The following is a 17,218-nucleotide window of genomic DNA, read 5'->3' as shown; positions in this document are numbered from 1 at the left end:
ATGTACAAGGTAAGTTTTTTTTTACACAAAGGGTAGTGGGTGCCTGGAACTCGCTGTCGTAGGAGGTGGTGGAAGCAGGGACGATAGTGACATTTAAGGGGCATCTTGACAAATACATGAATAGGATGGGAATAGAGGGATACGGACCCAGGAAGTGTAGAATATTTTAGTTTAGACAGGCAGCATGGTCGGCGCAGGCTTGGAGGGCCGAAGGGCCTGTTCCTGTGTTGTACTTTTCTTTGTTCTTTGTTCTGACCAGTGCCAGTCTCGGACGGAGGTGGCACAGTCACTGAGTGATGTGGCACAGTCCCAGAAGGAGTGGCCCAGTCCTCTGCTCCACAGACACGAGCATAGAGACCCAGGTCGAGACGAGAGCGTGCCAGGTGGCGGGGGAGCCCCAGGAGTTTGCTCCAGTTGCAGCCCTGCCCTACGGAGTAGCCCGGAGGGCATCCGAGGGAGGAGGTGGTGATGGGGTCCATGCCAGTGATTCCCGGAGGGGAGGTGCCGGATCACCACAGCATTTCAGACTCCACCCCATCCTGTCCCTGGCACATCCGATCGACAGCGGGCAGAACAGGGCGGCACCACGCCACTTGGGACACCCGAGCGACAACCAGGCCAATTCAGGCCCGGTCGCCCCAGAAGACGGCTGCCAAAGGAGACCCAGGTCACAGGGCGGGAATCACAGCAGACCACCTGCACTCCTGATGTACCACCTGGGGATCCACCTAGACGTAGCGTGAGGGCCCGTAAGGCAAACACTATTTAAGTTGGCATGGGCGCAGCACATAGGATAGGGTATAGCCTAGGGCACTGTCATGGGAGTGAACCTTTAAGAAACATTTTTGTCTTATCACATGGCTTCAGTGATGTCATTGTGTGGGTGGAGCTGGGCTGTGGCTCTGCGGGTTTTACTTTCGCTTTGAGGTTTAGACTGGTTTGAACAGCACAGGTTGAAAGAAGTGTCTCTCTATCTTCATTTTAAAAGCTGTTTCCAGACTGCTTGATAACTTAAAAGAGATTATTGCCTTCTGGAAGGAATTGAAACCGGCTGTTTGGAAAGGGGAACAGAGTATCAATAACAAGTCTTATACCAGCAAGAGTGCCGTGTGCTGGGCCACGTCTTTGAAAAGTGGAGTCAGGCTTTACTTGGATTTTGTTATTGAATTGGAACAGTTAAGGGGGAATTCATTACGGGTTATACATAGATCACTGTCGCTGTGTGGGGGCTTTGTGTTTGTAATTGATACAAGTTACAAATGTACAAATGTTAACTAAATTCTTAGAACAAAGCTTGTTTTTTTGATTAAAAGCGCCCGAGAAGTTTGTTGAATAACAGCTGAGAAGCAGACCATTGTGCTCATCCCAGCCAAATTCAACAAACAGTTATAGTCCATAATATATTTTGGAGTTTTCTAAACCCTGGCCCGTAACAGCACAAATATTTATAGTGGGTGTTCAGCTGTTACTTTCAAAATAAATACCTGTAAAGTTCCAACCTGCGTCAGTGCTCTGTCAGAGTCAGACGGGTCTGAGGGATGGGCTCGGCTGACTGCAGAAGGGGAGCGGGTGGTAGTGGGGGGGGGGGGGGGGGGGGGGGGGGAGAGAGTTGGTGGATGTTTGAGGTGGACACGGGCTGGGGATACCCAGATTGGACCCCGCTCATCGCCCCATTAGACCCCCCCCCCCTCTCTCTCTGTCCCAACCCCCCCACAACCCGTCCCCACCTCCACCACCCCCAGGGATTCGGTGGGACCGTGCGATGGAATGGTCAGCTCGCATGCACGGATCACCCAGGCGCACGCTGGAAAGTGCTACCATGGGCAGGAGTCAGACATTATCAAACGATGCACAGCACCAGAGCTCATTGCAGAGCGGGTTGTCATCATCCTCCATCTCATGTTACTGCCAACCCAGGGCCCGCACCCGATAGTGCGGCGGGTAGGAATCATGTCGGGGGTTGCAGAGGGGTTGTTGGAATGGTGGTCAGGATTTAGGTGGTCAGCCGGCGGGGGGATGGGGGAGATGAGGGGGTGGGATGGGATGCCCATGCCCCTGGTTCGGCTCCCTAGTGGAGGTTATTAGAGCATCTTTTGTGCGGAGGTCCTGCCTGTGCCCCATGCCCTGCTCTTCCTCCGCATCCTCCTCATCGCCGAGACCTGCCGTTCAACCCCCTCCTCCAGCACGTCGCCTCTCTGCTGCGCGATGTTGGGGAGGGCACAGCAGGCCCCACGGTGTGGGAGACTCTCCTAGCCCAATACTAGAGGGCCCCTCCAGAGCAGTCCAAGCACCTGAACCGCATCTGAGCCCAGCGAAGCACCGTGACATCACGCCTCTGATTGCAACATGAGCATCATTGTAGCAGGTCTACGCATCGATCCGTGGCCTCCGGATAGGCGTGATCAGCCACTACCGCAATGGGTAATCCCCGTCGCCCAGGAGCCAAACTCTCACCCAGGGGAGTGCCTTGAAGGTGTCAGGAACCTCCAAGTGTGCCAGGATGAAGACATCATGCACACTGCTTGGGTTTTGGGTGCAGACGTGCATGATGCACAGCTCATGGTCACGCACCAGCTGCACTTTCATCGGGTGGAACCCCTTTCGGTTTGTGAAGACCGGCCCGTCATGGGCTGTGGCTCATAGGGGGACATGCATTCCGTGGATTACCCCTGGACCTGGGGCATCCCGGCGATGGCGGCGAACCCCGCTGAGCGGGCACCCTGGTGGGCTCGATCTACATTGAACAAAGAACAAAGAAATGTACAGCACAGGAACAGGCCCTTCGGCCCTTCAAGCCCGTGCTGACCCTGATGCCCGACTGAACTACAATCTTCTACACTTCCTGGGTCCGTATCCCTCTATTCCCATCCTATTCATGTATTTGTCAAGATGCCCCTTAAATGTCATTATCGTCCCTGCTTCCACCACCTCCTCCGGCAGCGGGTTCCAGGCACCCACTACCCTCTGTGTAAAAAACTTGCCTCGTACATCTCCTCTAAACCTGCCCCTCGCACCTTAAACCTATGCCCCCTAGTAATTGACCCCTCTACCCTGGGGAAAAGCCTCTGCCTATCCACTCTGTCTACGCCCCTCATAATTTTGTAGACCTCTATCAGGTCACCCCTCAACCTCCATCGTTCCAGTGAGAACAAACCAAGTTTATTCAACCTCTCCTCATAGCTAATGCCCTCCATACCAGGCAACATCCTGGTAAATTTCTTCTGCACGTCTAAAGCCTCCACATCCTTCTAGTAGTGTGGCGACCAGAATTGAACACTATACTCCAAGTGTGGCCCAACTAAGGTTCTATACAGCTGCAACATGACTTGCCAATTTTTATACTCAATGCCCTGGCCAACGAAGGCAAGCATGCTGTATGTCTTCTTGACTACCTTCTCCACCTGTGTTGCCCCTTTCAGTGACCTGTGGAGCTGTACACCTAGATCTCTCTGACTGCCATACTCTTGTGGGTTCTACCATTCACTGTATATTCCCTACCTGCATTAGACCTTCCAAAATGCATTACCTCACATTTGTAATGTTTTATATTTATGAACAATAAATACAAACCAACGCAAGAGCAAGAACAAACAGGAAGATCATAATAAATAAATAAATAACTCTAATGAGCCAGGGTTTAAAAACTCCAAAGTATGTTATGGAGTTCACCTGACCTATAACCTTTTATGTTGAATTTGGCTTGGATGAGCACAGGAGCCTACCCTTCAGGTGCAATTCAAGTCTTCCTAGACACTTTAATCAAAATAAGCTTTATTCTAAGAAATTAGTTAACATTTATATAAACACACACAGCAAGAATTTTTATCAATTACAAACATGAAGACCCCACACAGCTTTGGTAATCTATGTATAACCCTTAATGAATTCCCCCTTAACTGTTCCAATTCAAAAAAAAATCCCATAAACAAAAAAAAAGCCTTTTTAAGGGTGTGGCCCAGAACTCTGCATTCTAACTTGAATGTCTCTAATTGTGTAGACCTCTATCAGGTCGCCCCTCAACCTCCTTCGTTCCAGTGAGAACAAACCGAGTTTATTCAACCGCTCCTCATAGCTAATGCAAATGATCCTATTGAATGTAGAACAGCTTCAATGGGCTGAATGGTCATCTCCTATGTTGTATGTTTGCGAAACAGCTGAGCTGTTTAAATTGGGGTGCTCAAGAAGCAGGATTTAGAGGAGTGTAGATATGAGGTTTGATCAGCTCGAGATTACAGAGATAGGCTGAAGCTATTGAATTTTTAGAAAAAGATAAGATTTTTCAAATTAAGGTGTTGCTTCATTATTGGGTAATGTAGGTCAGCAAACTGAGCTGCTGGATGAATGGGGCATGAGTTCAGGCACAGACGCTGTGTGTGAGGTCTGCTCGGAGTGCATTGGAATAACAGTAACAGCCTTGTGTTTTCCAGAGAATGAGCATTATCGAGTGATGAACGAATTGTACACCGCGTGTAAGACTGGAGACGTTCAGCATCTACGCAGCTTACTGTGCGATGTGCTCCCATTGGACAGTACAGACCATGGCCGCTCTGACCAGACCAATTCTTTCAGTAAGGTGGCCGAGACCACATCAGAAACGGACAAGGAGCAACAATCAGAGACTCCCAGGCAAATGGGACACGGCAAAGACAGCGAGCTGGAAACTGAGCCGAACACAGCAGACAAGCTCAGCACTGGGCCCCTGGGAAGCTGGCTTCGTGGCCTTCAGTGGTGACAGTGCCGATATTGTGCAAAACACTCGATGCGACCGGGTTCACGCTGCCTCGCGTGGCTGCTGCTGCCGGGCAGCCTGATGTCCTTCGGCTGCTGATGGATGCTGGCTCCGATCCTGCCATCAGGTGAGGCTGCCCTCCACACAGCTTCAACCTTTAACCGCTGCTTCGGTCCAAGTGGGAATACCATGTCCAATTCTGGGAACTCACCACACTTCAGAAGGATTTCATGGCCTTGCTGAGGGTGCATTGTGAGGAGGAGGGGGCCGCTTTAGCTCAGTTGGATGGTTTGTGATGCAGAGCGAGGCCAGCAGCGTGGGTTCAATCCCCGTGCCAGCAGAGGTTATTCATGAAGGCCCCGCCCTCTCAACTTGCCCCTCGCCTGAGGTGTGGGGTTCTCAGGTAAATCACCACCAGGCAGCTCTGCCCCTCAAAGGGGCAAGCAGGAGATGGCCACCTGGGACTCTGGTGACGTTACCTCTTTACTTTATTGTGAGGAGGATAGTGAAAGACTTGAAAATAAGGTAAGGAGGGAGGGAGGTGGAACTGTTGCAAACCTGGCACTAATTAATATTGAGTAAATTAGATTAGTTAATCAAACCCAATGAAGAATGGGTAGGTTATCTGTTGCGGTATGTGGGTGCTGATGGACACCAGTGTGATCCAACAGAAACCCGTCTGCCGTAAGAGCGGCTCGAGAAACCTTGGCTCAGAGTTAACTCGAGTCTGCGATACGTCGAGGAAGGAGAATTTACCTGAGCAGGTTTTGCCAGAAGGCAGTTCCGCTCTGGTTTTCTGATTTGTTCCAGCAGCAGGGAGGACAGGAGGTTGTCACGGTGAGGCAGGTATGGGGAGTGAGACATTAGAACTGCAGGAGCCTCGGTCTTTGCAGTTGAAGTTGATATATTGTGCCGACCGGGCATATAGGACCTCCGTGATGGCGTAGATGCAGCTGTGTACCAAGGTCTGCGTGATTCCTGACAGATCCCCACCTGGTGTCTGGAAGGAACGTCAGGGTGACGGTTAACTTGATGGTCACCGAGAGTGGGTGTCCTCCCCCATTTTCCCCACAGTGCCAGGTGTGCCATGATCCAGCAGATATGTTGTACGGCCCCCCCTGCTCAACCAGAGACTTCGATGGCATGCCCGGTCCGGCAGCTCTTCGAATGACAGGCGTTGCCGGTTCACACGATGCCTGAGGTGGCGCCTCCTTCCCACCTCCTCCTCGTCCCATTGGGCAGCTGGCTCCCCATCCTCATTGGCTGGCTCCTGTTCCTCTGGGGCAGCACTCCGCTGCTTCAGGGCCCTCCTCAAGCACTTCCGGCTTGTACAGCCACAGTGAATCCCTCAGGGCTGCGGAGGCCAGGACGAAGGCCACCATTCCTGGTTGGATTCCGAAGTCCATTGTCTTCAGGGGGTAAAAAGAAGACATATTCTCATGGTGCGTACCCCTGTGCCCATCCTGGTCCACCGGGCTCAACGGTGGCCCAGGCCCACACTGCAGCCCCTGCCCCCGCATGTCCTCCTCCTCCCTCCCCCCCCATCCTCACATCTTCCTCTGCCCTTTACCTGGCACTCTGCCCTCCGCACACGACCCCTGGTCCCATTGAGGCCTCTGGCCCCAGCACCTGCTGGCAGGGGTACTGGTGGCTGGCACTACCCATGTCAGAGGTACGCACTGCGGCCCCCGTCTGGCGTCATCTTGTTGGGGTTACTGTGGGTGTCCCCCTTGGGTGGGCCGCGTGAAGACCCGCTGGCTTGAGGCTCCTGGTTTGGGGGAGGAAGGGGTTGGTGGGGTGGGGGGTGTGGTATATGGAGGTAGTGGGGAGGGGCACCCCGACGACCGGTGTCACTCCGGGCCACGGTGTGTAGTCAGCGGGGTGCGCAAGATGGCTGCCTCGCAAACCGCAGCAATGGCGGCCCGTGCCCGGACACCCCGGTCTTGGGGGTCTCCCCGGTTCCATGGCCATCTCCTGGTCGCTATCCCACTATGAAAGGAAAATCACTTATTGTCACAAGTTGGCTTCAATGAGGTTACTGTGAAAAGCCCCTAGTCCCCACATTCCGGCGCCTGTTCGGGGAGGCTGGTACGGGAATTGAACCCGCGCTGCTGGCCTTGTTCTGCATTACAAGCCAGCTGTTTAGCCCACTGTGCTAAACCAGCCCCTAATGTGCCGTCAGTAATTCCGCCTGGCAGAGGCGGAGCATCACGGGAGCCCCGCAGTGTACCGGGTCTGGCCTGTTAAAGATATGCCAACGGTGTTTACTGTAGGTGTTTACTGACACCACTGTCGAAGCTCTGGAGTGTGGAGCACGCGCAACGCTTTTTGGCTGACGCACGATCCTCCGCCCAATCGCGTTTCCCGATTCCGGTCTTGGCCAACGGGAGAATCCCGCCCACCACATCGCCTTTTGAAGGTTGCCCTTTGAATAAAAGTCCCCTTTATCCATTCAGTCCCTACCTGCCTTTACAATTAATTATGAACAGATTGATCTCTGGGGACATTGCGAATGAATGAAGCGTTTTAAAAAGTAAGTCGACCAGCTATCCTTCCTCAAGTGTATCCTTCGCACTTGTCACGAGCTGTTTCTGGGCAGTATTGGTTGAGGGAGCACTCTGAGGCTGGACACTGGAGAGGCAGAGGGGACCTTTGTTTTTGACAAGTGTATGGAGGTGATGACTCAGTTTGGGAACGATCCTCCCACCTCGCGAGGCAGCTGGAAGGAAATTAGAGAATGTTGGCCACACACAGTCGGTTTATTGGTACGTGTCAACACAAAGTATTGACACTTGGCACATTAAACTGTCTTCACTCATTCTGGATGCTGACACACATCTGGACTTTCAGTCTTTGTTGGTTGTCACATTTGCAATTTTGTTTTTGAACATAAATACCTTCCAGCTCTCACGAGTTAAAAATAAAACCAATGGTCTTGCAATAACTCTCTGTTCCGCCAGCCACCTTTATATTATTACACCCGATTTGCTGACCTTCCGACTCAATCCTCACTATTCTGGGGTGGGTGGGTGGGGGGGGGGAAGGGGGGGGGGAATGCGGTGGACCCGGGGCAAACATGTGCAGCATAGGTGCCCGCCAAAGCCCATCGCAGGCCCCCACCCCGGCACCCATCACCAGACCCTCCCCGATCAGAGACCCTTGCCTAAAAGCGGTCCATTGGAAAATCACTGCATTTTCACTTTCCTTTCCTCACATCCGCTGCCTCAGACGGAGGTATTCAGGGCAGCAGCTGTTACATGTCACAGAGGCGTCCTCTGAAGCCCAGTACAGTTCAAAGATCTTGAAATCGCTTGACATCCTTTGAAATTCAGATCTTCCATTCAATTTCACACATTTAATGTGATTGCCAGTGATTGACAGTTTTAGTACTCCAGACAGCCCTGCTGGTGGATTGTTCACTGATGTTTCCCTTTGCACTTGAATGCATCTGTTTTGATGCTAACCACAATGTTTAAAAACACTCTCGCTATGATTGACAGCCTCTCACCCCATCAAAGGCAATTAAGTGCTTTCTGCTGTAAAAAGGAGGCAGTCGAAGCATTTAGCTTCTTTTGATGTGGTGCGAAGCTACCAATCCCGCCACTGTCAATGAGGTTTCCCATTCTATTGTTAGGAAAACAAAGGTAGTTTCAAAGGATTGATATGTGTATTAGTTACAAGGGAACTATAAGGATAAGAAAGGATTGGTTTTCAGATTGGCTTCAGCAGGTAAGGTTCAGGTTGAGGGAACAAGATGGCGCCGCAGGCAGGCACTTTGGAGGGTCCCTAAACAAAGGGAGACCCCGGAGTGCAGGGGCTCACCCATGTGGTGGACACGCAGTTGGCGGCCATGTTGGGTAACCCCTGGACAAAGGGAAACCCCGGAACGCCGAGGCCGGACCTCTTGGTGAGAACGGTGATCGCGGCCATTTTGGACGGCCCCCTAACAAAGGGAAACCTCAGCGTGCAGGGGCATATCCACTAGGTAAGCATGGGTAATCCCGCAGGAAGGGGGGGGGGGGGGGGCACAAAAAACCCCACCTGGAATGTCAGGGGACTTAACAGCCCAGTGAAAAGATCCAGAGTCTTCACCCATTTAAGAAGTTTGGAAGCCGGCGTAGTTTCCCTTCAAGAGACGCACCTGAAGGAGTGGAACTGACTGCGGGTAAGGAAGGGCTGGGTGCGGCAGGCCTACCATGAGCCATACTGATTAGCAAGCGGATGGTGTTTGCAGTGACAAGGGCAATAATGGATCCAGAGGGACATTACATCACGGTCAGCGGCATCATAGATGAGGCACCGGTAGTCCTGGTAAACATGTTCGCTCCCAACTGGGACAACACGGATTTCATAAAGAAGACCATGGTGGAAATCCCCAACACCGACACACACCGGCTGATCATGGGCGGGGGGACTTTAACTGTTAACTGTGCACAGATCCCACTGGCGGGCTGATCAATCCCCAGGATGGGGAAAAAGACACGCATGGCCAAGGAATTGGGAGCATTCTGGAGCAGATGGGGCCAGTGGACCAGTGGCATTTCCGACACTCCGGTGAGAAGGAATTCGTGTTTTTTTCACTGGTGCACAAGATACAAACCCGAATCGACTTCTTCGCAGTGGGGAAATCGGTGCTTCCAGAAATAGTCAGAGCGGAATACTCCACGATAGTCATCTCCGACCATGCTCCACACTACATGGATGTGAGGTTGGAGACAGGCCCAATGCCCCGCATGGAGGCTGGATATGGACCTCCTGGCCGACAAGGTCTTCTGCCAGAAAACACCACAGACCATAGGCAAGTACATCACGAACAACCAGAAAGGGGAAGTCTCACCTTCCACGTTCTGGGAGGCACGGAAGGCAGCGATTAGGGGAGAGATTATACCCTACAAGGTGGTTGAGATTGGGAAGGGAGGGTGGCCAGGCAACAACTGATTGACTCGATCCTGGAGGTCGACAGAAAACACTCCGAAGCCCCAACCGTAGAGCTTCTGGAAGACAGGACAAAGCTACAAATGGACTTTAACCTGCTATCCACCAGGAAGATAATGCACCAACTCTGCCAAACACGGGGGACCTTCTACGAACACGGAGAGAAGGCGAGCCGCCTGTTGGCTCACCAGCTGAGAAAGCAGGCAGCCACGAGGGAGATGGATAGCAGAGGTAGACTAGTAGCTGAACCAAAAAAAGGTCAACCAAGAGTTTGAGGCCTTCTACCAGGGACTGTACATCTCCGCGCCCCCCGGCGGGGACTCGGGGATGAAACGGTTCCTCAACGGACTGGACATGCCAGTCGTAGTGGATGATAGACAGAGGAAGCTGGAAGCACCAATAGAACTGGGAGAAGTCATGGAGAGCATCAGCTCCATGCAGGCGGGGAAGGCGCCGGGACCCGATGGGTTCCTGGCAGACCTCTGTAAAAAAATAGGCAATTTTTTTTTCCTATTAAGGAGCAATTTAGCGTGGCCAATCCACCTACCCTGCACATCTTTGGGTTGTGGGGGTGAGACCCACGCAGACACAGGGAGAACGCGCAAACTCCACACGGACAGTGACCCGGGGCCGGGATCCGACCTGGGTCCTTGGTGCCGTGAGGCAGTAGTGCTAACCACTGCGCCACCGTGCCGCCCTATCCTGCTTAAAGATACATAATCGCCATAATCTGATTGGTGTGACGTAACTGGGGCTCGAGGGGCTGAATGATCTGAAGGATCAGTCATGATCAAATTAAATGGTGGCTCGAAGGGCCGAACAGCCCTAGTTTCCATGTTTCTATCGCCTCCTTCTCCTGTGTTTTTACAGCGCAGCGTCCAAAAATTGGACAGCTTGCTGAAACCTAACCAGTATTTCATGAAGATTTACTGTAACCTCCTTGTTTGTAAAATCAATGAGTGAATGCATAAAGTCACGGGTACAATCAGCTTCCTTTGAGACAGTGTCATCAACTTGTCTTGAATTGACTGGGGTACCGCATAACCAAACATAGGAGAGGGTTTGGAAATGGATACTTACAGACTGTTAGCGGTGACTAGTAGATCCGCATTGTCGAAAAGGATAGCCCCGGGCACCTCCATCATTATGATGTAAACCAACTCAATGAGCAGCATGAGGACCAGTTTTCCAATGCTGCTGATCTGGAGGAACACGGCACAGGCTAGGAGGCTCAACAGCACGCAATAGGTGAAGTACTGTCCAAAGGTAAGAGAGACAAAGGGATTCATTAGAATAGATCTCCTTGGACAAAGAGGGGAGTATTTTCACTCGTTGCTCACTTACATGCCAGAGTTGTACCATTACCACCCAAGATTGTGTTAAGGCTAGGGGGCGATAGACCCCGTCCCCCTCCTCCCCAGCACCAGCAATACTAGTAATTAAAATGATGTTATGTCTCTTGATGTCACACTTCATGACGTCAAAACAGATCGAGTTCCACAAAGGGTCACTGAGGTAAATACAGCCAGGAGAGGACATCAATCCCAACCCGATTCCTCCGAATCCGGCTTCCCACTGCCCCGACATTGATTAATCATAACAAATAGGAGCCAGTGTAGGGCCATTCGGCCCATCGAGCCACCTTCACCATTCGATAACATCATGGCTGATCCGATTGTGATCTTCAGTTTTGGTCTCCTTACCCAAGGGAGGATATACTCTGCAGAGAGGGGGGGGGGGGGAGGGGGGGGGGGATTCCTGCGACGGCAGGATTGTCCCATGAGGAGAGATCGAGGAGGCTGGGTCCTCTATTCTCTACAATTAGGCAGAATGAGCAGTGATCTCATTAAAACATACAAACCACTTACAGGGCGTGACGGGGTATATGAATGAATAATGTTTCCTCTGACTGGTGGGGGGGGGGGGGTCTGTGGGGGTTGCGGGGTGGAGTGGGTAGTTGGGGGCTCTAGAACCAGAGGAACACATCTCAGAATAACGGCTGGACGTGGGGCTGGAGCACCAGTTCTTCATGGAGAGAAGGAAGAAGAGCTGGAAACCCAGGCTCCAAACCCCTCCGGCCAGTTAATCTGATCAAATCTTTCTCTTCAAGTTGGAATTTAGAAATTTCAGCATCATCTGTGTGGCAAACGGAAGCAAGAGGTGTCCATTTGCTAATCTCAGTCGAGATGTTTGGAACCGAGAGGGAGCTAAAATCTCGAAGACCGTTTCGCATTGAGATGAGGAAGATTTGAATCATTGAGGATGGTAAATCTGTGGAATCTGCCACCCCAGAGGGCTGACGATGCTAGATAGATTCTTGCTAAGTGAGGGAGTGAAAGGTTATTGGGGTGCCACAGTGGTTAGCACTGCAGCCTCACAGCACCAGGGACCCGGGTTCAATTCCGGCGTTGGGAGACTGTCTGTGCGGAGTTTGCACTCTCTCCCCGTGTCTGCGTAGGTTTCCTCCCACAGTCCAAAGATGTGCAGGTGACCTGGATTGGTCAGGCTAAAATTGCCCTTTAGTGTCCGGAGCTGAAATGAATGAAAATTTAAATCGCTTATTGTCACAAGTAGGCTTCAAATGAAGTTACTGTGAAAAGCCCCTAGTCGCCACATTCCGGCGCCTGTTCGGGGAGGCTGTTACGGGAATTGAACCGTGCTGCTGGCCTGCCTTGGCCTGCTTTCAAAGCCAGCGATTTAGCCCTGTGCTAAACAGATGCGCAGGCTAGGTGGGGCTGCGGTAATAGGGTGGGGGAGTGGGCCTAGGTGGGTTGTTCTTTCAGATGGTCAGTGTAGACCCGATGGCCCGAGTGTGCTGTGGCCGATTCTATGGAATGTGGAGCTAAGTTTACAATCAGATCAGCAGGCTGGAGTTAAGAATAAGGGCTGGACGTGAGTCTGGAGCACCAGATCTTCATGGAGAGAAGGAAGAAGAGCTGGAAACCCAGGCTCCAAACGACTCCGGCCAGTTACTTATGCCCATATGAATTACTTTAAGTTGAGTGGTAAATCTGTTTAAGTGGCGCGACCTCCCTCTGCTTCTCCCATCCCCCAATTTGCCCCCCCCCCCGTTCCCGTCAGTATTTAGACTTAACTCTCACGGGACTCTGCTTGGCTTTCCATCATCTCCCACCAGCCGAGCACCACACCTCTGGTAAGCCTCAGCTCGAGGATTGTGTCCAACTCTTGGTGCCACACCACAGAAAGGATGTCAAGGCTTCAGAGAGGATGGGGAGGAAGAATGGTACCAGGGCAAAAATGAACTTACAAATTGGGAGCAATTGTACGCCCCTCAAACCTGCTTTGGCATTCAATAAGATGAACTAAGTAAACATGTGGAGAATGGGGGAGGGATTGTTCTTCCCCCAAGGCAGGGAAGGCCAAGCTCTCGAAGGGTTTTGATAGAATAAAATGGAGAAACAATTTTTACCGGCAGGAGGGTCTTAGCCGAAAGAGATTAAAGGCAATCAGCAAAAGAACTCGTGGGGCGGTGGGAGTTTGGATAAATGTTTCTACGGAGAAAGTTGATCTGTGACGAACCGCGTACAAAGGTGGTGAACGCAGATACATTTGTAAATTTTAAAAGAGGACAGGATAAATGCTTGAAATGGAAAACATTACTGTTGGGAAAGATTGGTGGAGTACTGGGATTGACTGGATAAGCTTCGATTGGGTGACCTCCAAATCAGGCTACAAGGTACCTCAGGGAAGTTACAGTTGGGTCGCTCTCCCCCACAGAGTCCTGTCTCCAGGTCCAGGCTGTAATTGGCGTTGGAGTTGGCAATGTGACAGGCATTGACGTTGCCTGGCTTTGTGTTGTATTCCTCAGCCAAACAGACGCGCAAATCCTGGTTGCTGCACACAAACTGGAGTGAAGGAACAGAGCAAAGCATCGTAAGGTTACTTCATCAATCCACCTCGAGTTGTGCCTGCATTTTCTCTCCCCCTTGCCCACTCTCTCTCATTTCTCTGTCGGGGTACAGTTTCCCCAGGCAACACTGGGCCCTACGCTGCCAAACTCAAGTAGCTGTCTTCCATCCGTGAGCTGTGTTTATCATAGAATTTACAGTGCAGAAGGAGGCCATTCGGCCCATCGAGTCTGCACCCTATCCAAGGTCAACACCTCCACCCTATCCCCATAACCCAGTAACCCCACCCAACACGAAGGGCAATTTTGGACACTAAGGGCAATTTATCATGGCCAATCCACCTAACCTGCACATCTTTGGACTGTGGGAGGAAACCGGAGCACCCGGAGGAAACCCACGCACACACGGGGAGGGCGTGCAGACTCCGCACAGACAGTGACCCAAGCCGGAATCGAACCTGGGACCCTGGAGCTGTGACGCAATTGTGCTATCCACAATGCTACCGTGCTGCCCTGAAGTGAAAATCGCTTATTGTCACCAGTAGGCTTTAAATGAAGTTACTGTGAAAAGCCCCTAGTCGCCACATTCCGGCGCCTGTTTGGGGAGGCTGTTACGGGAATTGAACCATGCTGATGGCCTGCCTTGGTCTGCTTTCAAAGCCAGCGATTTAGCCCTGTGCTAAACCAGCCTCTCAGCTGGTTATATTACCTTACGAAATATATATATTACTCTTTGAACCACCCAAGTTGATGAAATAAACAATAATCTTCTTGTGAAGATGAACTAATTTAATGAGTAATACAAATAATATTTGTAAGTCCTTTGTACTCATTTATCAACTAGTAAAAGAAATAAAATACAGTAAAGATAACTAACTAACTGTACAATGTAACAATGAAATAACTTATAACTTCTCTCTCTCTCTAGCTAATCTGTCTTGTCTGTTCATTCTCCTGAAGCACACGCTCTCAGAAAGAGCGGGAAAGTCTTTCTTATACCATCTGATAGTGAGACATCTAGTGTTGAATTGACTGTACTACTTCTACATTTATTGATCATGTGTATTGATATACAGAGATCACTACAAACTGGAAACATTTGAGTATGGGTTTGATTGTCAAGCTGTGGTAAGATCGATCCTGGTCCTCAACTAACTTCCACACCGACACACGCAGCAGGAGCCTTGAGGGGGGATCAAGAGGATGGACTCTGGTGTCCGAGGCATGGAGACCAGATACGACATTCCTCATTTTTAAGTCATTCTTGGGATGTGGCCGTTTGATGGCAAGGCGCGTTGCTGCCACACCTCACCCTATTGGAGAAGGAGATCGGGAAAGGTGTAAACTGGCTTCCCGTTGGTTATCACCTGTTTACCACCTGGTTTGAAAGGTGAAACTTACCCCCATGGGTGAGTTCATAAGAGAGGTTGGTTTGAGTCTACGTATGTGGCAGATTTAAGGCAAACCAACCACTGCAGGAGAAGAGGAGAAATTTATTTTCACAGAGAGTTGTGATCGGGAACGCACTGCCTGAAGAAGGTTCAATAATAACTTTCAAAAGGAATTTAGATCAATGTATGAAACAAATATACACAGGGCCATGTTGGCAGGAGTGAGTCGGACTAATTGGCTAGCTCCTTCAAAAAGCCAGCGCAGGCACGCAAATAAGTAGCCTCCTTCTGTGCAATACATTTCCCCGCATAAATAACACAGGCTCCTAGCTGGGAGAAATTAAAGTGCCCGACATGAGGGAACACCAATAACATCAGGAGAGATGCCCTCAAAATCACAGAATGCTGGGAGAGGTCATTGACCCAGACAATACCAGGGAACGGGAATCAGATCAGTCGGGATTAAACCAGTAACACGGGGCAGGAGGTGGGGGTGACTGAGAGGAATTAATGAACCCGACAATAAGAGAAGTCTGAATTAATATCGGTTGAAGTACAGTCCTTCACAACCCCAGGGGGGCTGAGTAATTGTATTCTTTCTGTTGTCTGCTAATTTTACTCCCTATTATTACTCCATGCCTGGTATTCTGAGTCCTTACAGCACTCACTCTTCGTAAAGAGAAGTTAAGCGACTGCACATGAAAGACTGATACATATTCAACATCTCTTATTGCCTCAAGATAGTCCCAAGTGTATTACAACTAATGAAGAGTTTTGAAGCAGAGTCCCATTTGCAATGCAACAGGAATAGTATTTGTGGTATCCCGGTCAAACTAATTATGTCCTTTGAGCTATCTGGTCGGTGTCTTAACACTCTCCATATTCTTATCCTGTGTCTAACACGTTCCGTACTCTGTTATACCTGTGTCTAACACACTCTGTACTCTGTGTTATCCTGTGTCTAACACGTTCCGTACTCTGTTATACCTGTGTCTAACACACTCTGTACTGTGTTATCCTGTGTGTAACACACTCTGTACTCGGTGTTATCCTGTGTCTAACACACTCTGTACTGTGCTACTCTGTGTCTAACACATTCTGTACTGTGTTATCCTGTGTGTAACACACTCTGTACTCTGTGCTCTCCTGTGTGTAACACACTCTGTACTGTGTTATCCTGTGTCTAACACATTCTGTACTGTGTTATCCTGTGTCTAACACACTCTGTACTGTGTTATCCTGTGTCTAACACACTCTACTGTGTTATCCTGTGTCTAACACACTCTGTACTCTGTGTTATCCTGTGTCTAACACACTCTGTACTGTGTTATTCTGCGTCTAACACATTCTGTACTGTGTTATCCTGTGTCTAACACACTCTGTACTCTGTGCTCTCCTGTGTCTAACACACTCTGTACTGTGTTATCCTGTGTCTAACACACTCTGTACTGTGTTATTCTGTGTCTAACACATTCTGTACTGTGTTATCCTGTGTCTAACACACTCTGTACTGTGTTATCCTGTGTCTAACACACTCTGTACTCTGTGTTATCCTGTGTCTAACACACTCTGTACTGTGTTATTCTGTGTCTAACACATTCTGTACTGTGTTATCCTGTGTCTAACACACTCTGTACTCTGTGCTCTCCTGTGTCTAACACACTCTGTACTGTGTTATCCTGTGTCTAACACACTCTGTACGGTGTTATTCTGTGTCTAACACATTCTGTACTGTGTTATCCTGTGTCTAACACACTCTGTACTGTGTTATCCTGTGTCTAACACACTCTGTACTGTGTTATCCTGTGTGTAACACACTCTGTACTCTTGTGTTATCCTGTGTGTAGCACCAAGTGCCTTTGGTACACTGAGTTTTCCCGGACCGGGCTATGGGCTACCTCTGTTTTTAATGGGAGTAACCTGCTGTAAAACATGCGCTCCCCTCACAGCCGTGTCCACCTACCATGTTGACAAAAGCAGACAGGAACACCAGAGAGATGGTGAACACCCCAACGATCGTGCTGTTTAGCTTCGATTGGACGATCTTCTTTGACAAGTGCTGCAGCGGGCGGGGGAAGAGCTGGGGGCAAAGAAGGATGGAGATTTCAATTGCTGAAGGTGGAGGTCCAAAACCATCCCCACCCGACCGTGTTTGACAAGGTGAGGGAATCAGTCAATGGAAACTCATTTCAGTTCAGCAGCAACAGCTGCCAATCTCTCACCAGGACCAGCGTAAACACATTCCCTGGGGAGCCACACTCTGGCACTCTCCATGTGTCCCTCGCGGAATATTCT

The 17,218-nt window shown here is 50.3% G+C and overlaps 1 protein-coding gene across 1 annotated transcript in view; it reads right to left on the bottom strand.

The window, feature by feature from the left end:
* The window catches only part of adcy5 (adenylate cyclase 5), a 494,269-nt gene that overhangs the window by 38,868 nt on the left and 438,183 nt on the right, over nucleotides 1-17,218 (bottom strand). Inside the window, exons 13-15 of the mRNA XM_072468291.1 lie at nucleotides 16,887-17,003; nucleotides 13,366-13,530; nucleotides 10,745-10,920 (exon numbers count right to left, since the gene is read on the bottom strand). Coding sequence (XP_072324392.1) covers nucleotides 10,745-10,920; nucleotides 13,366-13,530; nucleotides 16,887-17,003 — 458 coding nt within the window. The remainder of the gene's footprint in view (nucleotides 1-10,744; nucleotides 10,921-13,365; nucleotides 13,531-16,886; nucleotides 17,004-17,218) is intronic.

The sequence above is a fragment of the Scyliorhinus torazame genome, chromosome 2 (assembly GCF_047496885.1).
Source record: "Scyliorhinus torazame isolate Kashiwa2021f chromosome 2, sScyTor2.1, whole genome shotgun sequence".
Lineage (NCBI taxonomy): Eukaryota > Metazoa > Chordata > Chondrichthyes > Carcharhiniformes > Scyliorhinidae > Scyliorhinus > Scyliorhinus torazame.
This window is presented reverse-complemented; position numbering and strand designations above follow the sequence as displayed.